The following is a 23,352-nucleotide window of genomic DNA, read 5'->3' on the forward strand; positions in this document are numbered from 1 at the left end:
AAAGAACAGCAACTCAGGATAAGTTATTATAACTAGGAATAAGCAATTACTTCTCTTACCATTGGTTCTTTCCTTCCTGGCTTCTTTTGGAGAAAATGTTACTATTTTTTGCCCAAAACACTTTGGGAATTTACTACCCTTTTGGTTTTTCAGTAGGGTTAGGACTTCAGCTACCACTGGTATCGTACAGAATGAATGTCTCAATAACACTTGGAGGTATCATGCTTAAAATAACACTTATGGAAAGACAATAAAAACTGCTAGGAATGACTAATGAGTCGTTAATCATCCTTTCTAAAGCTGATACTATACCTTGTGTATTAAAGACAATTTTCTCCCGAGGAAGAGAAAACTTCCCAGTTCCAGTGGAGCACACATAGACGGCACTCTCAGTATACAGATAAGCAGTCTGGTTTGAAAAGTTTGGGACCATCAGCCGACACATAATCAAGTCTTCAGACTGAAAATGAAAAATTATATTTAATGAGAATTAGAACAGAAATACTTGTTTGTATAACTTTGTTCTTCACATTTTTGTTTACTATCTCATAAAAATGATAAAATAATTCAGATTGTCCTTATGAAAACCTAAACACTACCCTTGGGATGATTTATAAAATAAGTTTACAAACATCAATTGGAGAAATCATTTGTAGAGCTATAAATAATTAGCTAATTTTGAAAATAATTCCACGGTGATTTTAACTAAAAGCCTATAACAAATGTGAGAAAAGAAATAAAATATTTAAGAAACAAAACAGATGAACATAGGGGAAGAGAAGCAAAAATAAGATAACAGAGAGGGAACTAAACCATAAGAGACTTTTTTTTTTTTATTTTTGGGACAGAGAGAGACAGAGCATGAACGGGGGAGGGGCAGAGAGAGAGGGAGACACAGAATCGGAAACAGGCTCCAGGCTCGGAGCCATCAGTCCAGAGCCTGATGCGGGGCTCGAACTCACGGACCGCGAGATCGTGACCTGGCTGAAGTCGGACGCTCAACCGACTGCGCCACCCAGGCGCCCCCGTAAGAGACTCTTAAACACAGAAAATAAACTGAGGGTTGCTGGGGGGAGGGGGGTGGGGGATGGGCTAAATGGGTGTTGGCCATTAAGGAGGGTACTCATTGGGATGAGCACTGGCTGTAGTATGGAAATGATGGGTCACTAAAATCTACTGAAGCCATTATTACACTATATGTTAACTAACTTGGATTTAAAATAATTTATTAATTAAAAAATGAAAAAAAAAACCCAAAACAAAAATAAACATTAAAAAAAAAAGACATAAAAAAATTAATTATATTATTGATTTAGAATTGGCAAATACTTTATAAATGATCCCCAGTAAACATTTAGGTTCTTACTTCACTGTGAAGATATCAAGCACAAGAAAATAGAGTTCATTTGTTCATATATAAAGTCAGAAGCAAAAATAGAAATACGACCTAATTAAATGAAATCAGCAAATATATACTGTTATTAAAGAAGTAATTTTATAAATAAAACATGAAAAGGGATATCCTGTGATTTCATTCTGAAATTGTTTGCTTTATACCTCTTTTGCACTGCCTAAAAACTCTTAACAATGAGCATGTTTTTCCTGCATAATCAGAACTATGAGGTTTATTTGGAATAAAAGAACAAATTAAATGATTTCCTTACAGTATTTAGTTACAGTCATATTAAGAATAAGAATTTAACAAAATTTGATACTATACCACGTAAGGTCAAATGAAATGAATTTACAGTTAAGACATCATTGTTTTTTTAAATTTTTTAAATCTTTATTTTTGAGAGAGAGACAGCATGAGCGGGGGAGGGGCAGAGAGAGAGGGAGACACAGAATCTGAAGCAGGCTCCAGGCCCTGAGCTGTCAGCACAGAGTCTGACGCGGGGCTCAAACCCATGAACCTGAGCCGAAGTCAGATGCTCAACCACCTGAGCCACCCCTGTTAAGGTATCATTATTAAACAATACTTACAATATTAAACAACTGCTTCCTGTCAGCTGCTTCCACTCTCATTTAGCTAAGGTTGCGCAAAGGAATGAATCTAAGATGGCAAACAAAATGCAATGCCTAAACACTGGCTATTTAAAAATATTTCCAAGCCCCGCAGATCAATCTCCTAAAGAGATTTGACCCTGCAATGGTTAAGACAAACAACTCGAATGAGTTGAGTTACTCTGATGTTACTGTCATCTGTAATTTAATTTACGATAGAAATCTTACCTGAAAAGGTGGATTATACTGAGTGACTTCTACAGTTACTACATCAGACATTTGGTGGCCATTATCTTCTACTGTTATCAGAGAGTAATAGATGAGACATGGACTGTCCGCTGGGTGCCATGCAGCTGCCAAAATCAGGAGCCCATCACTAATCAATGAGAAAGAAAGATCTATAGCTCTTTGGAAAACAGCTTGTCTTCTCATATAGTTATACACTGACCATATGACCTAGCAATCCCACTCCTAGATATTTACCCAAGACAAACAGAAACTTAAGTTCACACAAAAACCTGTGTGCCAATAGGTAGAGTAGCTTTATTCGTAACTGCCTAAAACTGGAAGCTCAAGATCCTTCAGCTGCTGAACTGATGAGCCCTGGTAATTCTACACAGTGTGTCACTACTCAGCAGTAAAAAGGAAGAAACTACTGAATGAATGTCAAATGCATTATGCCAGTCTCAAAAGGCTCGAATACTATATAATCCCACTTATATGGCATTCTGAAAAACGTAAAACTCCAGGGACTGAAAACACATCAATAGTTGCCAGGGGCTGAAAGAAGAGGAGGGGTTGATTACAAAGGGGCACGAAGGAATTTTTGGGGTGATGGAACTATTCCTCTTCTTGACTGTATCCCAAATGAGTGTGCATTTGTCAAAACTCATTGAATTATACACTAAAATGGGTGAATTTTACTGTATATAAAATAAGCTCAATAAATCTGACTTAAGAAACCATCAAATTGGGGCATCTGGGTGGGTCAGTCGGTTAAGCGTCCGACTTCCAGCTCAGGTCATGATCTCACGGTCTTTGAGTTCGAGCCCTGTGTCAGGCTTTGTGCTGACAGCTCAGAGCCTGGAGCCTGCTTTGGATTCTGTGTCTCCCTCTCTTTCTGCCCCTCCCCCGCTTACGCTGTCTCTCTCTCTCAAAAATAAACATTACAAAAAAATTTTTAAAAATATCAAATCATCAAATTCAGGGGTTGGCAAAGCATAACCCTCAAGCCTCACTGTGCCCAAGTGAGTTTTTATAAATGAAGTTTTACTGGAATACAGCCACGTCCACCTATTTCTATACTGTCCATGGATGCTTTTGTGCTATTACTGATTGAGTACAATAATTGCAGTGAAGGCCACAATGGCCCCCAAAGCCTAAAATAGCCAGTCTGGGGCCCTTCACAGAAAAGGTTGCCAAACCCTGGCCTAATCTGTTCTTTGAAGTTTACTTTGGTCCAGAAGAACATTTTGTTTTTAATAGTCAGTTACAGAAATCTCCATGTGAAGACAAACCTTTTTCTCTCTTAAAGCTTCTATGTTCCTCTCAAGTCTATCAAAATTGTTGCCCTCAAAAAGAATTAAATGGTCTCTACCCTTAACCCCTCCGGAACTTTGAGTAGTGTTAATTATTAGCCACTTCCATTCAAGTCTCAGAAATATTAACAGGGTGGTAAGCGCCCTCTACTGACAACTAAAAACAAGAAACGGAGGGTGGGGAGGGGGGTGGGGAACCAAACGAAAAAACCAAGAAAGTGGGAGCCAGGGACTCAGTGACACACCACTCCAAACCAAGCAGTCCTAACGTGGCTCTTACTCCTTTTCCACTGTTTTCTTCACCCAATTCCTGAACCTTTATCACTTCTACTTGGACTCTTGAAAGAAATCTAAAAATATTGGTCCAAATTTGTAACATACGGGCAATGACCTGGAGAGCTAATACAGGACATCGAAGAATGTTATGCATAAAAAGGAACTAATGGATTAACAACCCAAATGTGAGACCTGAAATCATAAAACTCCTAAAAGAAAACACAGGCAGTAATCTCTCGGGCAGCAGCTTTAGCAACATATTTATGAGTATGCCTCTTCAGGGAAGGGAAACAAAAGCAAAATAAAGTTATTGAGGCTACAACAAAATAAAAAGCTTTTGCATGATAAAAGAAATGATCAACAAAACAAAAAGGCAACTCACTGAATGGAATTTTGCAAATAATATATCGGATAAAGGGTCAATACCTAAAATATGTGGAGACATACAACTCAACACCAAAAACCCAAAAACCCAATTTAAAAATGGGTAGAGGGCCTGAATAGACATTTTTAAAAATGTTTATTATTTATTTTTGAGGAAGACACAGTGTGGGAGGGAGAGAGGCAGAGAGAGAGGGAGACACAGAATCCGAAGCAGGCTCTAGGCTCCAAGCTTTCAGCACAGAGCCCAACACAGGGCTCGAACCCACGAACCATGAGATCATGACATGAGCCAAAGTTGGATGCTTAACCAACTGAGCCACCCAAGTGCCCCTGAATAGACATTTTTCTAAAGTAGACATACAGATGGCCAACAGCCATATAAAAAGATGCTCAACATTAGTAATCATCAGGGAAATGCATACCAAAACCACAATGAGATAACACCTTACACCTATCAGAATGGCTAAAATCAAAAAGACAAGCATTAACAAGTGTTGGTAAGGATGTGGAGAAAAAGGAGCCCTCAAACTCTGTTGGTGGGAATGCAAACCTGGTGCAGCCACTATAGAAAATAGTATAGAAGTTTCCTGAAAAATTAAAAATTGAAATACTATATGATCCAATAATTCCACTATTGCGTATTTATCCAAACAAAACGAAACCCTAATTCAAAAAATATATGCACCCCTATGTTTATTTTATTTTGAGACAGAGAGAGAGAGAGAGAGAGAGAGAGAGAGCAAGCAGGGGAGGGGCAGAGAGAAAGGAGGACAAAGGATCTGAAGCGGGCTCTGTTCTGACAGCAGCGAGCCCAATGTGGGGCTCGAACCCATGAACCGTGAGATCATGACCTAAGCCAAAGTCAGATGCTTAACTGACTGAGCCACCTAGGCGCCCCACCCCTATGTTTAATTCAGCATTGTTTACAACAGCTGAGATATGGAATCAACCCCAGTGCCCATTAACAAATGAATGGATAAAGAAGACGGAATATTACCCAGCCATAAAAAAGAATGAGATCCTGCTATCTGTGACAACATGAATGGAACTAGAGGGTATTATGCTAAGTGAAATAAGTCAGACACAGAAAGACAAATACCATACAATTTCACTTACATGTGGAATCTTAAAAACAAAACAAATGAACAAAAACAAAAGAAGACTCCCCAGAAGGGAGGTGGGTGAGGGAATGGGTGAAATAAAGCAGGCTAAGAAGTACAAACTTTCAGTTATACAATAAACAAGTCACAGAGATGAAAAGTATTGCCAAAACACAACACGAAAAAGGAACTGAGCGAGCTCCTGGAGAATGCAGTCTTAAAAATACCAAGGACGGAGGTACAGTTGGTTACACCGATAAGACTCTACGTTGAAGTTACTTTACAGACTGCATCAGGGCACCTCAGTGGTTCAGTCAGTTAAGTGTCGAACTCTTGGTTTCTGCTCATGTCATGATCTCACAGTTCGTGAGTTCGAGCCCCATGTTGGGCTCTGCACTGACAGTGTGGAACCTGCTTGGGATTCTCTCTTTCCCTCTCATTCCACCTCTCCTTCTCTCTAACAATTAACATTAAAAAATAAATAAATAAAAATAAAGACTACATCATTGAGTGATAAGGAGCACGCACCGAGTCATGGAGACACATCTAACAGAATTCCTTAGAGAGTGGTGCTAGGCCAGGTTTGACATCTTTAGAAAAACACTGTCACATTCTAAAAAACATGAAGCTGTTTTAGGTAGTAGAGATGACAACAATAGATAATGAAAATTTTGCAAACCAGCAAAAATTTAACAAATTTTTATGTGAGTATATACATAATACATTTATGATTTAAAAAATCCAACTTCATATCTAGAATGAAACTATCTGAGGGGCGCCTGGGTGGCTCAGTCAGTTAAGCGTCCGACTTTGGCTGAAATCATGATCTTGTGGTTCGGTTCATGAGTTTGAGCCCCACGTTGGGCTCTGGGCTGACAGCTCAGGGCCTGGAGCCTGCTTTGATTCTGTGTGTCTCCCTCTCTCTGCTACTTTCCCACTCGCACTCTGTCTCTCTCTCTCTCTCAAAGATAAAAGTTAAAAAAAAAATTAAAATGAATGGAATGGAATGAAATGAAATGAAATGAAATGAAATGAAATGAAATGAAATGAAATGAAATGAAATGAAGCTATCTGAGGGGAGCCTAGGTGGCTCAATCAGTTAAGGGTCCGACTTCGGCTCAGGTCATGATCTCATGGTTTGTGAGTTCGAGCGCCGCACTGGGCTTTGTGCTGACAGCTCAGAGCCTGGAGCCTGTTACAGATTCTGTGTCTCCCTCTCTCTCTGCCCCTCCCCAACTTGTGCCTCTCTCTCAAAAATAAATTAGCTTAAAAAATATAAAATAAATAAAATAAAATAAAATAAAATGAATCTGAGTTGTGTCAGTAATAATCTAGTAAAAGAACTTATAAGCCTGCTCACTGAAAATATAAGCCTTGGTTGCAAACCTGGCCAAAATGAACAACAGATCAAGGAGCATCCATAAGCATTGGGAAGGCAAACACTATTCTTTTTTTTTTTTTTTTTAAGTTTTTTTGATGTTTTTATTTATTTTTGAGAGAGAAAAAGAGAGAGAGCGTGAGCGGGGGAGGGGCAGAGAGAGGGACACACAGAATCCGAAGCAGGCTCCAGGCTCTGAGCTGTCAGCACAGAGCCTGACAGGGGGCTCGAACTCACAAACCGTGAGATCATGACCTGAGCCGAAGTCAGACACTTAACCGACTGAGCCACCCAGGTGTCTCAACAAACACTATTCTTAAGTGAAGAAACATATGCAGACATGGATACTCCATATGGATCACTAGAGGGTCCAGAAGGAGAACAAGAGCCGTGTCTTGCAAACCCCACAAGCATCTTGTTAGCATGACAAAAATGGGGGAAAGGAGCTTGGGGTTTGGCCCAGTACAGCAATTCCTAAGTATGTTTCTCTTTTCTGTTTTCAGCCCACGTCTCCATTCTGAAAAGTGTATGTGGAAAAATGTCTGCATCGTATGCCCATGTGGGTTGCGTCCTACCAGCAGTTCTAAATCTCTGAAAGTCTGGTAAAGATAAAGGAAAACAGATAAACTATATTTAATTAAACCATACATGAGAATTCAGTATATACTATTGTTTATACCTCTTTGATAGTTTATATAAGGTTTTCAGAAACTATAAAGAAGGATCTTACTGACATTCTCAAGAGCCTGAGAGAGAAAAATGATACAGCAAAACTATAATATCCTTCCAAGAAATAAGAATTTGTTCTACTAAATTAAATTACCCTAAAACACATAAAAACTGCCTTTAACTTCTGGTAAGTTGTGTTTTGAAGGATTCCAAGTCATACATTGGCACTGATTACGAACTTTCTCATGCAAGCCATGTTACGAATGATTTTTAAGTTCCATGTGACCTTTTGTATTAAAACTAAGTAAGACAGGATATATTAACTTTATCAGACTAACCTGGGATCTTAAGCACCACTTAGAGCCTTGTTTCTAAGAGGAAATTCACTGGGACTATAAACTCTGAGTTCTAACGTGTATTGCCAAGACAAAACCTCACCCCACCTTCCTTTCTCCAATACAGCCACAAACACAGGCTTACTAAAGCAAAAGATGTGGACAAGTATGCCTGGTATCTCCACTGAGAAGAGAAGGAGGACAGCACGGAGCACCCACAGCAGCAGGGAGGGCATTTCTTAGCACGAAGAAAGAGAAGCTCCAGCCATGAGAGCAGGAAAGATGAGTCTTGAACTAGGGCAGGCAAGTAATATAAGAATACACAGCTGAAGGCTGAGAACTGCCTACATTTGTCAAATGAACCAGCATCTCTAGACAAAGAACATAAAATCATTGAGTGAGGTATAACAGTATGAAAGGATTAGCATTAAAAGAACAAATAGCAAGACTGCTCATCATTTTATAATAAACATTATTTTCCCAAACAACAATCTATATTCTTTATGAGACAAACTCACTGCTTACCAGTTCTGCTTCAAATCCAAATACCGAATGTTGACCCCTTCTTTAATAGCTTCGTAGTTACTCTCAGATCCCTACGTGAAAACATCAATAACGTAAGTTCCTGGAGTGTAAGGATTTCTTTTCAACTTTGTACTCCCAGCACCTACTAAAATAATTTGAACTACGGTTCAAATAGTTATTAAATAAATAAAAATAATGGATGCATTTTAAAAATTATTAGGTAAATCAGTGAGTTCCACCATTTCTAGAGATTGAATGCGCCTTCTCTGTTTATCTGATGGCTAAAAACAGTGCATTGCAATGTCATCTAAATAATGAGAGAAACTAGCATTCTCATATAACCATAAATGTGAATTACAGAAATGAATATTATTGTTCCTTACCCAAATAGCATCAGTAATGTTTTCCTTCAGAGCTCTGTTTATATCCCAACTATGTGCTTGTTTTTCTGAAGAATCATCTAATTCCCATTTACTGATGTTTGAACTTGTCAGGCTATAAAAACTTGCTCTGTCTCTATCCCAAAGGACACTTGAAAGCTGTATGGAGAGAAGAAAAAGGTTAAGTTTATAGATTTTTTTTTAGTTCTAATGTTAATGAACTATTTTTCTGAAATCTAAATTTTATATATTTTGTGAGTATTCTATTAGTAATCTTAGCAGAATTCTTCATTTAGGATTCAAAGAAAGGAGTGATCCTAAAATGGACCTTGAAAGCCAGGTCAGATTTTCATAGGCAGAAATATAAAAGCAGACAGCCCACAAAGAGCATAGTTGGGAGTTAGGAAAGTTATAAGGTCTTTCAAAGAGCAACCAGTAGTCCTGTTACATTGGAAATAATGCTCAATGTTACAAGTAGAAATAATGCTCAAATGAAACATGAGGGACACATGGCAGAGAGTCGGGAATATGAGTTTGTAAACCTAGTAAGCAAGGGAGATATTCTCAATGGCTTTTGAACTCAAGAGCTGTGTTACAGGAAAGTGAATGTGGCAGGGATGTGTATAGTTAGTTACATGTAGGCAGATTATTTTGCCTTTTCAAGTATACACTTGGTTATGAAGTATAGACGTGTTTTTTTTTTTTTAAGGTGGGCACACGACTGTTTTGAGCTGAAGCCCTAATTTTCTCCGTTTCTCTTGTCACCATGATTCTGGCCACTAATGGGTAAGGAGGCTGACGGTGAGTGAACGGAACTGGCACCAAGAGCTTAGGGGAAATTTAGCAAGAGTATAGATTAGGGCATAACAATGGAAGCAGAAGACAGGGATGAAAATGAGACATGACAGAAATCAAATCTACAGTATCTGGTAAGTAAGAAGGAGACAGAGACACACACACGATCAAGGTTTATACCTGGGTCACTGAAAAAACAGGGTCATGGACAGAAATAAACAGGTCAAAAGAGAAGTAAGTTTTATATACACTTTTGGTGTAGAAAATGGGAGAGAAAAAGGAATATGGGCCATTTGTTTTCGGACAGGTCAGGTTTTAGGTTCAAAGAGCATCAAGAAAGCAGATGATGAGAGCAACCTGAAATTAGAAGGAAAGAGCACAGTAGAAAGAAAATGTGCTTTCCATTCTAACGTGCCTGGGCACGGAGTCGTTCCAAAACCTCAGGCAGTTTACATGACATCCCTGAGGCCGTATTCTCATTGGCAAACTGGGGAGAAAGCTCTCTACATCACAGGTGATTGTAACTGTTACTTGAGATAACAAATACAGAGCACCCAGCAGAGGGTACATGCTCCGTAAATGTGAGCTCCCATCCGCCTCCCTTCACTAGTCCAGAGCCTGAGGCACAAGCCCAACCAACAGACCCAGATTTGAGTCATCCACACAAACAGCTGCAGTAATGGGAGTGAACACACTTTTCGTTAAGTCTAAAAAGAAAAACTGGTCCTTAAGCACATTTATAATTTTACAAAACAGTTTTAATTCGAAGATTCAAAAGAATCCATACGATTTATTTAAGAATATTACAGTTATAGTGTGAGAGGGTTAGTATGGCATCTCATTTGATCACAATAAATATGCATCATTGAAAAGATCAAAGGTTTTATTTCATATACACTAGTGTTCATACGGAGGCAATTATCAACTTCATAGGAAACTTACAACTTAATGATTTCATGCAGAAACAGGCTCATAAAACAACGTCATTTCATCAACTTACGATGAGATCAGTACTTGGAGATAAAATTCCCAAAAGAGAAGAAACCTTCCGACCAATTCCTGAAAGCATGCCTTGTCCTTGAGGCAGCATATGTTGATGAATCTTTCCTAAACTTTCAGGTATCAGTCGAATCAGCTGGCTTCCCGATGAGGACAAAATAAAACTTTCTCCCTATGAACAAATATTGTGAAATTCGTTAAGTAAGCTTCTATAACTAAGATGAAGAACATTAACAAAAAATGCTTTGATACAGAGATAAATGATCTAGCATCTCCCTTAAAACAGATTTAAAAGAATAAAAAAAGAAAACTTTATTAAAATGATTTACTTATGAATCCATTCACATAATACTACTAATTCTACATAGGAAACCTTCAGTTGCAATTCTGTTTTTTTCATTGAGTGTCTGAATTCTGATACTTATTATTTTTAAAAAAAAATTTTTTTTTTCAACGTTTATTTATTTTTGGGACAGAGAGAGACAGAGCATGAACGGGCGAGGGGCAGAGAGAGAGGGAGACACAGAATCGGAAACAGGCTCCAGGCTCTGAGCCATCAGCCCAGAGCCCGATGCGGGGCTCGAACTCACGGACCGCGAGATCGTGACCTGGCTGAAGTCGGACGCTTAACCGACTGCGCCACCCAGGCGCCCCTGAATTCTGATTTTTAAATTACAGGTTCATCACATTACAGGTTCAACAAATCAAGTACCACATTTTATTCTTTGGTCGACCTACAGAGTGTATTTTAGCAAACCAGACTTCATAACGTCTAAGGGCTTCAAAGTCACCATCAGAAAATATTTCTGAAAGAAATGAATACCGCTGGCTACTATCCGATACTGGTATTTCAGAGTCCTAGGAGAAGGGCTTTCCTTTGTCCAACTGTTCAAATCCTAGACCCTTACATTTTTCTCTTGGCTCCTGAATTCCTCTCTGGCCTGTATGGTCTATTCAAAACCCTGTATTTTTAGTTGGTCACATCTCACTTCCAAGTCAAATTACAGCTTTCCAATAAATATAAAAGAATATCTATTGTATACCTGCACTGCTGTTAGGAAACTGTAAGTCTTATCACCTCCTAAATCCACGAAGGTCTCTGTGTAGATGTCTTCACTGGCAAGGCTTGGCCAATAGCGGATGGATCCTTCTCTGGTGGCAACCATGACAGCAACAGCCTTGAAACAAGATCATAACACTCAGCAATCACCGTAAAAAGAAGGACCCTAAAGCTAGCAATTTGGTGACACTGATAAAAAGAAAACAGGGCAATTTATTATTTAATAGAAATTAGGGGGAAAAAAACACCTCTTTTTTTGTATTTTAAAAATTATCACACTATAAAATTGACTTTCTTTTCCTTTTGTTGTGCAGTTCTATAAATTTTAACACATGCAAAGATCCATGTAACTACCACCACAATAAGAATACAGCACAGTTCCATTAACACCCAAAACTCCCTAGTGCTATCTATCCCTTTATGATCAGACCTTTCCCCTATCCTAACCCTGGCAACCACTATTTCCATCATCATAGTTTCATCTTTCTGAGAATGTCCAGCAAATGAAACCATACAGAATGTAGCCTTTAAGCACTAGTTGATCTCACTCAGCATGTCTCTGAGATACATCCAGGTTGTCACTTGTATCAAGAGTTCATTCCTTTTTACTGCTGAGTACTATTCCATTCTATGGATGAAACCATTCGTTTATTCATTCACTCGCTAAAGGACATTTGGGTTGTTCCCACCTTTGGCTATCATAAATAATGTGATATGAATACTGTAACATTCATGTACTGTTTTTCGTGTAAACGTTAAGTTTTAATTTCTCTGAGGTAAACAGCCAAGAATGGAATTGTTGGGTCAAAACAGCAAGTGTATTTTAACTACTAGAAAGTGAAAGTCAAGTAGCTGTACCATTTTGCATTCCCACCAGCAACGTACAATTTCCAGTTGCTCTACATCCTTGTCAGCACTTGCCAGTTCAAGTACTTTGTATTTCAGCCACTGTAATAGGTAGTACTGTGATACCTCACTCTAGTTTTGATTTGCATTTCTCTAATGACTAATGACGTGAACATCTCTGTGACATCCTTACATCCTCTTTGATAAAGTGTCTGTTCAAGTCCTGTGCCCTGTCCTTAAATTGGGTTGTTTTCTTATTAAGCTTTCAGAGTTTGTTTTACATTCTAGATATAAGTCCTCTGTTGGATATATAACTTGGAAAGATTCTCTCCCAGTCTGTAGCTTGTCTCTTCATTTTCTTGTCAGTGTCTCTGACACCAAGTTTCTAATTTTGATGAAGTCCGACTTATCTATTTTTTTCTTTTATGAATCATGCTTTCGGTGATTTCCCAAAACTCTTTGTCTAACGCCACGTCATGATGATTTTCTCCTGTTTTCTTCTAAACATTTTACATCTAGACCTATGATCCATTTTGAGTTAACCTTTGTATACGGTATGAGGTGTTTTTTTGTTTTGTTTTTTGCATAAGGATGCCCAATGGTCCCAGCACCATTGACTGCAAAGACTACCCTGACTTCACTGAATTGCTACTGCAGCTCTGTTAAAGACCAAAGGGGCACCTCTTTGTTGATCTGTATCTGCACTCTCTATTCTGTTCAGTTGCCCTTAGGTGTCTACCTCTTTGCCAATACTAGTATCTTGATTCCTGTAGCTTTACAGTTATGTCACTGAATCAACTTGGATAATGTTGATTGGATAATTCCTCCAATGTTACAACTTCCTTTATTTAAATTAAAAAAAAAAAATACACACACACACATCAAGCATTTAAGTCACCTACCTGAGTAGAATGTGCTTCACCTGAGGTAGCAGAATAAGAGAGAGCCACCAAGTCAGCACTCCAGTGGAAGTCACTTGGTGGCAGCTGAAGCTCTTTGCAAACAGATAACTAAAGAAAAAACCCAAACAAAAAAAAAAATCTTTCACATCAAATCCGATTCTTTGCATATGCACCCCGACTTCACGATATCCCTTCCCTGTACATTTCAGAATCTGAGTCATTGCTGGAAATACCATTCTACAAACGTACTTTTTTTCTCACATCTTTTTGATCAGGTTTTCGTCAGGCCCTTCAGTCATTTTAAAGCAAAATATTTTAAGAGATATAGAATCAGAAAAACTTAAGAGCTAGACCAAACTTTGAACATCAACTAGCCCAGTATCTTTCTAGACTAAAAAAACTCTGCAAGACTTAAGAGAAGTCATACTTCCCTTAAAGAAGTATGTAGGCTTCCTATGGAATTTTCCCAGTCTAGTCTTGATTTATTTGACATCTAAAATCAGCATGACTACAGAGCAATTAATTATACCAAGGTGTCTAGAAAATATTTCTTAGCCTCAGCCAAATTATCAGGCTCCTTCTGCTAACTCTTCATGGCCCCCAGAACTTTCCCTCACCTATGCTCTTAACTACAAATACTATCTTCTAGGCAGAAGTACAGAGGCCAGCAGACATGAAGAGTTTAAGTAAGCAAGAATCCCCAGGTCCAACAGAACAATGGCCCAGTAACAGTGACCAGTGAGTGGTTGCAAGAGAGTATGCCTCATCTGGAACAGACAGGAAAATAGGTTGCTGAGGATAAGTTCCTAGAAATGCAAATGATAACCCCATGTGAGAAACCGACAACTGAAAGTTAAACTAGCAATTGCTAAAATTGGTATCATTTTTTTTCCCATTAAACACCATTCAGTAGATTCAGTGAATCATAGTCCTATCTTAGAAATATATAACCTCAGGGGCGCCTGGATGGCTCAGTCAGTTAGGCATCCGACTCTTGATATCAGCGCAGATCATGACACCAGGGTCATGGGATTGAGCCCAGCATCAATCACGTGGGATTGAGCTCCGCACTCAGCATGGAGCCTGCTTAAGATTCTCCCTCACTCTCTCTCTCAAAAGAAAAAAATTAAAAAAAGAAATAAGCTCAGTTCATTAGCTAATGTGGGCAGCATTTATTCTTAAACTTCATTAGGCAGACCGGTATGGCATTCATAACACTCACTAAAAATTTTAATAACATGGATCCTATTTAAAATTATGAAAGGGGAGAAACTTTTTTTCCCAACATAAAAATGTGAATGTATGCTCTGTAATTCATACCACTGCGAAAATGCAAATCTAATGAGTAAATTCAGATTGTGTCCTCCAACAGCTCTAAAAATTTAGAGTAAAAATTAAGAGCCAACTGGTAATCCTTTCCTCTTCTCCTTCTAGCTCTCTCAAGAGCCATTACCTTAGTAATAGGTGACAGAGCAATCTTCCAAATAATGAGTTTCTCTTTGCAGACCAGACAAGCCCATCCACCTTCATCTATGTGAACAGTCAGCTGATCATCAACTAAAAAAAAAAAGTACATAACTTACATATTTAACCTCAAAGAACGAGTAAGAAAAACTATAACAACAACAAAAAAAAAGAAACAGAAAAGAAAAACTGTTAAAATTCCTTATACAAAGATCTTCTTTATGGATACATTCTTTATTAAAAAAAAAAAAAAGTAATTACCACAGATAAAAAAGATTCATTCATATCAAAAAAATGCCCTTGAGTAATTCAAGAGTTAGAGTTATTAATATCCAAAACAAGAGAGCCATTTAACTTTGATAACCACTTTTAGAAATGTATCTGAAGGCAAAGGTATATTTTGGCCTTAGGTTTACTATCTTTTAATATTGGCCATAAACAAGTATCTTACTTTCTACAATATTTAGTAACATTCATAATTTTATTTTGATACAGTAATGCAAATAATAATCTCTCTCATTAAATATATAAAGAATTTCAAGAAAAAATTATTCCTTCAAAAGAACATGACTTTCAAATACCTTCTTTAAAAGTTTGATAAATCACTTTATTATACGTAGACATCAAGGGTTGCATTCCATAGTAAGTGACAAAACTAAATTAGTATATTGCTGTCATAAGCACTGGTGGTGGTAAACCTCAGTTAAGTGTGTTAGCCCTGGAAACTTAATTAATTTGAGCCCTGCTCTTTGCCTAAAGCAGGGTAGAAGGGCAAAATAAAAGGCATCAATAATCTATAAGCTAAAATACTAAATCAGGCCTAGGCTAAGTGTGGGCTTTTGCTGAATTAGAGTATCTGTTCAATATTTTCATTTCCCGAAAGCAATATAGCAGCTCCAAATACTCTACTGGTAAACCTGTGAGGTCCCTGACTTAACACACAGCACTTGGTAGGTTTCCATATTCGGAAAAGTTCTTCAAGTTTACACACCCTTAAGTTTACACATCCTGATTTTGAGGGACTCCCTCCTCTGAGGCTGTGTACTATTTGTTATTAACAGTCTGGTGGCATGAACCAGGAGTATGTTAAAAGGCTTAAATACTATTTGAGCTGAAATTTTTAGAGGACTAAAGAAAAATATAATACATGCTATATATAATTAAAACAAGAAAAGTACATGATGGAGGTTACAGCGGAAGTTTAGTTGTCTGAAAACCTCTGTACCTGGGTTCCCAAGGACTCACAGGCAAGATACGTAGTTCAAGTTGATGAGAAATATTCCTTCTAGAATGGAGTACTTTAAACTTATTTGACCATCATTCACAATATGAAATATATTTTACATCATGATGCATTCACATGTAATTTAAGTAAAACACACAAAACTTATGTAACATTATGACATAAAATGCACTCTGATGCTTTGCTTTCAATTTTTTTAAGTGCTGGCCATGAACCACTAAACTGATTTCAGTCACTATCTACAGTTTGAAAAACACTGTTCCAAAAAAATCACAGAAATCTAGAATTGAATCATAAATAAAAATGACTTGGGCAGATCATGGAGGATGCTGTGAACTTTGTTCTGCCAGTCACCCAACCCCTTATCCTTACTGTTGCCTTTCTGACGCTTGCGTGACTGCATCTTCCAAACTCCCACTCTAACTCTCTGCCAACAGAATCTCCTGAAGGTACTTTACACTGATAACATAAATGTGTACATATAGCCTCTGGGATACTACAAAGGATCCAGAAATGGAGGTAAGACTTGATCTTATAATAACGTTATTATACCCACACTCATAACATGACGGAGTGGTCTTTTAAGCTAAGCTTCACACTCGCAATCAAATTTTGAAATTGGACTGAGTTTTGCATATGCAATGTTTACGACCGTTGAAGAAGTAATCTGTGCTAAAAATGGACTCATTCTGCTTCTCAAATTTATTATATTTTGCAATTCATGGAAAACCAAATGTTACCTGTTTCTACCCCGTTTAAGTGAAGGTATATACCAGAAAAAGCACAAATTTCAATCTCGGACCCAGGGACAGGCTTCATTTTGAATTGCTAATATAGGCAAATGGAAATGACACTCACCTTCAGCCAACGTTAGGGCTTCCATTACTTTAACAGGGAGAGAAGATCCAAATGTTTTCACATCATAGTTCATAGACTCAGTTACACAGTGGTGTGGCAGTATTCGTGTAGGTGTTCCTCTAAAGAAAAGAGACCATACAACTTGCATCATATTTAAAATTTTCCGTTATGCTTACTTTTATGTACTATTTTCATGTAAAGAAAACATCTTTGATAAACAAGAAAACAAATGAGCTGTAGCAGTAAAAGAAAACTCTGGCTCATGTGTACTGTGTAAATATATTTTACATTAAAAAAAGACTGACAGGATATAGGAAAATTTGGCTTCTGACTCTTACGCTCTAGTAATCAGATGCGTGCTCCGTTCACTTAAACTCTATATAACTGTATCCTTCGTTATGTAATACAAAGGTTGGACTAGATCAGCATTTTTCAAATTGTGGGTCATTGTGAGGGTCTCAATTAACATTTCTGAAAAATAAAATAGAATATAAACTAGAATTTATCCTACACTGTGGCCAAAAAGTTTTACAAACATTGGATTAGATTATCTTTTAGCTCTCATCAGCTCTGGAATTTTTTTTTTAATGTTTATTTATTTTTGAGAGAGAGAGAGAGAGAGAGACAGAGCACAAGTGGGGGAGGGCGGAGAGAGAGGGAGACACAGAATCCAAACCAGGTTCCAAGCTCTGAGCTGTCAGCACAGAGCCTGACGTAGGGCTTAAACTCACAGACCATGAGATCGTGACCTGAGCCGAAGTCAGATGCTTAACCACCTAAGCCACCCAGGTGCCCCTAGCATTTTTTTTAATTGAAGTATAACTGACACACAGCATTACTTTAGTTTCAGATGTACAACATGGTGATTTGAAACTCTATGCTATGCTCACAAGGACAGTTACCATCTGTCACCACGCAACCCTATTACAGTACTGTTAACTATATTCCCTAGGCTGTACTTTTCATCACCATTATTTACCCATTTCCTAACTAGAAGCCTGTACCTCTCGCTCCCCTTCACCCATTTGGCCCTCATCAGCTCTAGGATTACATGAAATGTACCAGATTTCTATAACTAAGAAATTAAATAGGGTCATGAGTATCTGCTGTTACCTGTTCTTTAATAGCAGATACAGTGTAGAAATTAGATCTTTTCACCTTGTCAACATTCAAAAAATAATGTAAAGTTACCAGTATAAAATTTATTCCATCTCTTATCATGAGGATTAAGTGAGCTTTGCTTCTTGAGAGTATTACAACAAAGATTTTTCTTTAAATGATCACTGGAAGGTAAAAAGAGATTTGAAACAAAACGCATTAAATAAAGTACAGCTTTACTTTTCTCAAAGGTAGTAAAAAAAACACTGACAAGATCACCACTTTGAAGAGCACTTTCGAGACGTAAAAGTCAAAGATGCAGTGAATTCTTTAAAAATCATGTCTCCTTGGAGCACCCGGGTGGCTCAGTGGGTTAAACAACCGAATCCTCTTTTCTGCTCAGGTCATGATCTCACGGTTGGTGAGTTTGAGCCCCACATCGGACTCCGAGATGACAGTGTGGAGCCTTGGGATTCTCTCTCTCTCTGCCCCTCCTGTGCACACTCTCTCTCAAAGTAAGTAAAATAAACTTAAAAAAAATTAAAAATCGGGACGCCTGGGTGGCTCAGTCGGTTAAGCAGCCGACTTCGGCTCAGGTCATGATCTCGCGGTCCGTGAGTTCGAGCCCCGCGTCAGGCTCTGTGCTGACAGCTCAGAGCCTGGAACCTGTTTCCGATTCTGTGTCTCCCTCTCTCTGACCCTCCCCTGTTCATGCTCTCTCTCTCCCTGTCTCAAAAGTAAATAAAACGTTAAAAAAATTTTTAAAAAAATTAAAAATCATTTCTCCTTTAAAGTATTGCAAGCATCTATAGATAAATTTTAACTATAAGTTCAAGACCCAATATTACACTTTTCTTGCAAAGGAAAATTCTTTTTTCGTAGATGAATTCGGAGGAAACTGCTCAGAAACATGTTACCTTCTAAAGTTCTAGATTAATTATGAAAGCGGGATGCAGAGTATGGTTTAAGGAATGATGTGGACTGATGTGCCACACTTTTATTTGGGAACAAAACTACTATTCTTATCTCACTGCTAGGAAAGACTTTCCCCTATTAATTTAGCTGCAAAGATAACTTCTCTTGCTAAAAGTCATGTAATTATCAGTCAGCAGATATTAATGGCAGTAACTATGTTAGGCATAACATGACTTTCCAGAATTGGAGATCCTCATTCCCACCGTTGTCGAGGGTTTTCGTATTGATTCATTTGGCCTTAAAGAGAAGCAGGCTCAGGTCGCCTATTATTGCCATTTCACCAAATGAATCATGACTGACTGACAATGGAAGACGGGGGTAGTAAGGAGGCAGGTAACCACTGACTGAAATCCAATTTGTTCACTTCTACACAGAGGTAATTCCATGAAAAGTGCAAAGTGAAGGCTTAAGAGATGAATTAAACTGAGGCTGAAGTAACTACTCGCAAAGATGGCGAAGGTCTAGTTCCCCCAGCCTTGGCACTACCTCCCCGCCCCCTCCTCCGCGTTCCGAAGGCGTCTGGAGACACTACCCCATCAGGCCCACTGAAGCCCGTAAGCCTATTGTTCACCAGACCCAACCGGGGACGATCACCTACCGCGAGCTCAGCGAGCTACGCCGGCCGACCGGCGAAAAGAGCGCCGGGGAGCTGACTGCAGACCCCAGGGATAGACCTTTCCTGCTTGTCGCCCGGGGCGTGGAGCCCGGCCCGACTCCGGCCAGCGGGCCCCTTCGAGTCCCGGGCCCCGGTGTCCGCGGAGAGGAGACGGCCGGGAACATGACGGAAAGGAGAGGCGACAGATACTCCGCCTGTGGGGCTGAAACTCCGCTCGCGCGCGGAGCTTGAACACCCGGGAGCGGGAGGGCGCGCGCTGATGACGTAAAAGCACGGCGCCGAGCCGCGGGGCGTGGTCGAGGTGGCGGGGAAAAGCGCGCGGTTAGACGTCAAAGGGCCGCGCCGAGGCGCGGGGCGTGGTGGGGGCGGTTTGGAAGGGGGCGCGCCGTAATGACGTCAGAGGGTAGTGTCCCGCCGCGAGGCGTGATCACAGCGGTGACTAGTGTGGAGAGTTCTAGGCAGCTGGCGGGTGTCTCTAGCCTCCGGAGACGTGAAACTGGAAAGCCAGGTGCCCTTCTCTACTCCGGTGGGTGGGGCTGGCCCGCTAGCAGCCTGAAGGCAAAGCCTCTCTGCACGCTGGTCCTTTCTGAGCCTCTTGGGGAACTGGAAAGTGTCCGTCGCTGAGAAGGGAGAAAAACCGAAAAGCTGTCACTGGTTTCACTCTTAGCGTTGTATTTGTTGGTCTCTAGGTTTGTCATTCCCCATTCAGCCCCGCACTGTCTCATCCACGCTAGTAACACCCCAAGTCCACCTCTATCCCGGATCTTGGTCAAAAACTGCGGGCTCCTAACACTTTGCCCTGCATGTCCTGCAGACTCCTCACAATACACCTGCTAAATTCTTGTTTTCCTTTTGGACCCCTCTCCTACCACCTCTGCCCTACTTGGTAAAATTGGCCGATCACCCAAGTCAAAAATAAGAGCGCTACCCTAGAGTCATTCTTCACACTTCCCGCCACTGCAACAGGCTGGTACACTGTGGCTCCTGAGTACAGTCCATGGATGTCAGCCTCCCGCAGTGTATGGTGGGGACCGCGAGTGAAACAGTAGATACTCAGGACTATGCCTTGGGGCAGCGGAGTGCTTCTTTATCACCACCGAGGATGCGACATTTTCCTAGTGGCTGCCATTTCCTAATTAAAAAAAAAATTCATTTCCTTACTTTGGGCCTCATTTTAAATAGTATAGTCTCTCCTACGGGGAAATCAAGAAGAAGGGGATAGCGTAGTGCGGTGGCTCTCACACTCAAGGGTGCTTCATCACCTGGAGGGCTTGTTAAGCCGCATTGCTGCCCACCCACAGCGTCTGAGTCCTAGGTCTGGGCTAAGGCTTGCGTGTTTACATTTCTAACAAGTTTCCAGGTGTTGGTGATGCTGCTGTCTGGGGACATTTTGATAACGACTGGTGTAGTAATTGAGTGCATAGACTCGAATCCAATGGGACTTGCTTCAAATCTCACCTCTGCTATTTGCTATCTGTGTCACCTTTTTGAGCCTTTATTAGATTACGAATAGTACTCACTTGTGAGAATTAGATAATATAGATATGACTATATTTGTGGATGTCAAAAAACACAAACATAGTGAGGGCAAACAAGCTGAAAACCAGCATTTCCAATAAATAATACTCCTTAAAGAAAATCACTAAGAGAAAGCAAGCTACCCCAATAGGAAAAGATGGAAATGTACGAAGGGCACGAGCTAGCATTAAGTCAAAGACTACAAATGACCAAAAACAATGAAAAGGTCTTCAACTTCACTAGTAATCATTAAGATATGTAAATCAAACCACCCATCAGTATTATTTGTCAGTTGAATTAGCTGGAAGGTTTTAAAAAATGAAAAGAGCTCATGTTGAAAGGCTGCGGGGGGAAGAGGCGCTGATGTATACACTTCTGGTGAGATTTTTATAAGTTAGTACAGTCTTTTAAGCAGACAATCTATCAAAAAGCCTTATAACTTGTATGTGCTCCTTAAACTTGGCAATTAGAAATTTATCTGAAGTTTTAGAAGTTTATCTGAACAAAACAAATCATAACAAAGATAGTATTGTTTATAATAGCAAGGAATATAGAAGGATACCCGATGATAGATTTATAGTATATTCGCATTATAGAATTCTATATGGTTAAAAAGACTACATGTAGATATGTGTAATGAATACTTAAAGGATATAGGAAAGTATCAAATTTTAATTTTTTTTAACGTTTATTTATTTTTGAGACAGAGAGACACAGAGCATGAACGGGGGAGGGGCAGAGAGAGAGGGAGACACAGAATCGGAAGCAGGCTCCAGGCTCTGAGCCATCAGCCCAGAGCCCGACGCGGGGCTCGAACCCACGGACCGCGAGATCGTGACCTGAGCTGAAGTCAGACGCCCAACCGACTGAGCCACCCAGGCGCCCCAAAAAGTATCAAATTTTAAAAAGCAGATTGGTCAAAAAATAGTATGTCCAATAGAGCCCATTTTTTTTTTAACTGAGCTAAAGTACCTCCTAAGTATAGACATGTAAGTACAAGTGTGAGATGCTCAACCTCAACATGTGCCTCCCTTCTGTACACCCTTCCTAAAGTACTGCCCTTTCAGTTAAGACCAAACTTTGATTTATGTGGTAGTAATCACTGCAATGAACAAGAGGATAGTAGCCAGAACTACATCCTGTGACTGTGGCGGAATTGTTAGACTTCCATTATCACCAACATAATGGTGACAATATTAAAATGGAAAGGCAGGGAAACAATGGAGAACTCATCATGGAAATCATCCGTGCCCCAGCCAGTGTCCAAGGTATTCATTTAATTGCCCTCTAATGCCAGTGGAACTTTTTTGAGATAATGCTAAATTTCGTTGCAGCTTTCAAAGTCCTTCGAGCGGGGAAGCACGCATATTGTTTCCATTAGTTCTGCAGTCAGCAAACTGTCAAGGGCCAGAGAGCACCTGCTTGCAGGCCGTACGGTCTGTTGCAACTGCTCACAAGTTGGCTGTGGTCCAATAAAACTCTGTTTATGGACACCGAAGTTTGAACTTCAGAGAACTTTGATGTGTTAGGAGATATTTTTCTTTTGATTTTTTAAAAACCATTTAAAACTGTAAAAACCATCCTTAGTTTGCAGGCCGTACAAATCAGGCAGCAGGCTGCACTTTGGTGACCCACAGGTTAGTTTCAGGAGGGAGGCATTGGTCCTTTATTAGCATAGGACCTAACAAAATAGAGGATGATCAATGTTTCTCGAATGAGTTGAATGAATAGATTACCATGATGCCTCAGATGTATAAATCACGGAGAACACCCCCAAAGGAACATTTACAAGGTAGTTGTCCTATACTCCTTTCATTAATATACTTAATGTTTTATAACATTTACGTTTGTTTTATTTTCTAGCCACTTTGGCATTTTTATGGAATAAAATGGATTTCCCAAAATAGAGCCCTAATTTATAAAACTATTTGCAAGGGTTTAGCCTATAATGGTTTATTTAGCTTGTGATTATTCCCTGAGAAGCAGTCAGGTCCGCGGTCAGAGAAGGCCTTGCACATAGAGATGAGCCTGGGAGGGCGGACAACAAAATGTTAAGCTCATTAACGTGAAATTTTATCTTCACGTGTAAAATTTCAGGTGATTGAAATGTCCTTTTTTGCTTATTTTCTAAATTGCCCCTATGAATATACACATCCTTCAATGGCTGTCCATACATGTAGGATGAAAACTAAGATTTTCAGCATGATATTGAAGTTCCCCCCCCCCCCCCCGCCATGATCCGGCTATTTCTCTAATTGTTTCTTGTATATGGCATCAACGCTGAATGAATGACAACTTGCCTAGTCTTATTTCCTCTTCTGTGAAAAGGGGATGATACGTATTTATTTAAATTATAGGACCGTCAAAGTATCAAACGTGGTATCTCGTG

At 39.5% G+C, this 23,352-nt stretch overlaps 1 protein-coding gene across 1 annotated transcript in view; it reads right to left on the reverse strand.

Annotated features, from left to right (window-relative positions):
* Nucleotides 1-19,722, reverse strand: part of NUP133 (nucleoporin 133) — a 57,392-nt gene extending 37,670 nt beyond the window's left edge. The window contains exons 1-10 of the mRNA XM_015082529.3: nucleotides 19,428-19,722; nucleotides 16,757-16,875; nucleotides 14,645-14,748; nucleotides 13,192-13,299; nucleotides 11,427-11,561; nucleotides 10,385-10,555; nucleotides 8,593-8,748; nucleotides 8,210-8,280; nucleotides 2,233-2,380; nucleotides 313-460 (exon numbers count right to left, since the gene is read on the reverse strand). Of these exons, the coding sequence (XP_014938015.2) occupies nucleotides 313-460; nucleotides 2,233-2,380; nucleotides 8,210-8,280; nucleotides 8,593-8,748; nucleotides 10,385-10,555; nucleotides 11,427-11,561; nucleotides 13,192-13,299; nucleotides 14,645-14,748; nucleotides 16,757-16,875; nucleotides 19,428-19,609 (1,342 nt within the window). The 5' untranslated portion in view covers nucleotides 19,610-19,722. The remainder of the gene's footprint in view (nucleotides 1-312; nucleotides 461-2,232; nucleotides 2,381-8,209; nucleotides 8,281-8,592; nucleotides 8,749-10,384; nucleotides 10,556-11,426; nucleotides 11,562-13,191; nucleotides 13,300-14,644; nucleotides 14,749-16,756; nucleotides 16,876-19,427) is intronic.
* Between the last annotated feature and the right edge of the window lie 3,630 nt (nucleotides 19,723-23,352).

Source organism: Acinonyx jubatus, chromosome D2 (assembly GCF_027475565.1).
Source record: "Acinonyx jubatus isolate Ajub_Pintada_27869175 chromosome D2, VMU_Ajub_asm_v1.0, whole genome shotgun sequence".
Classification (NCBI taxonomy): Eukaryota; Metazoa; Chordata; class Mammalia; order Carnivora; family Felidae; genus Acinonyx; species Acinonyx jubatus.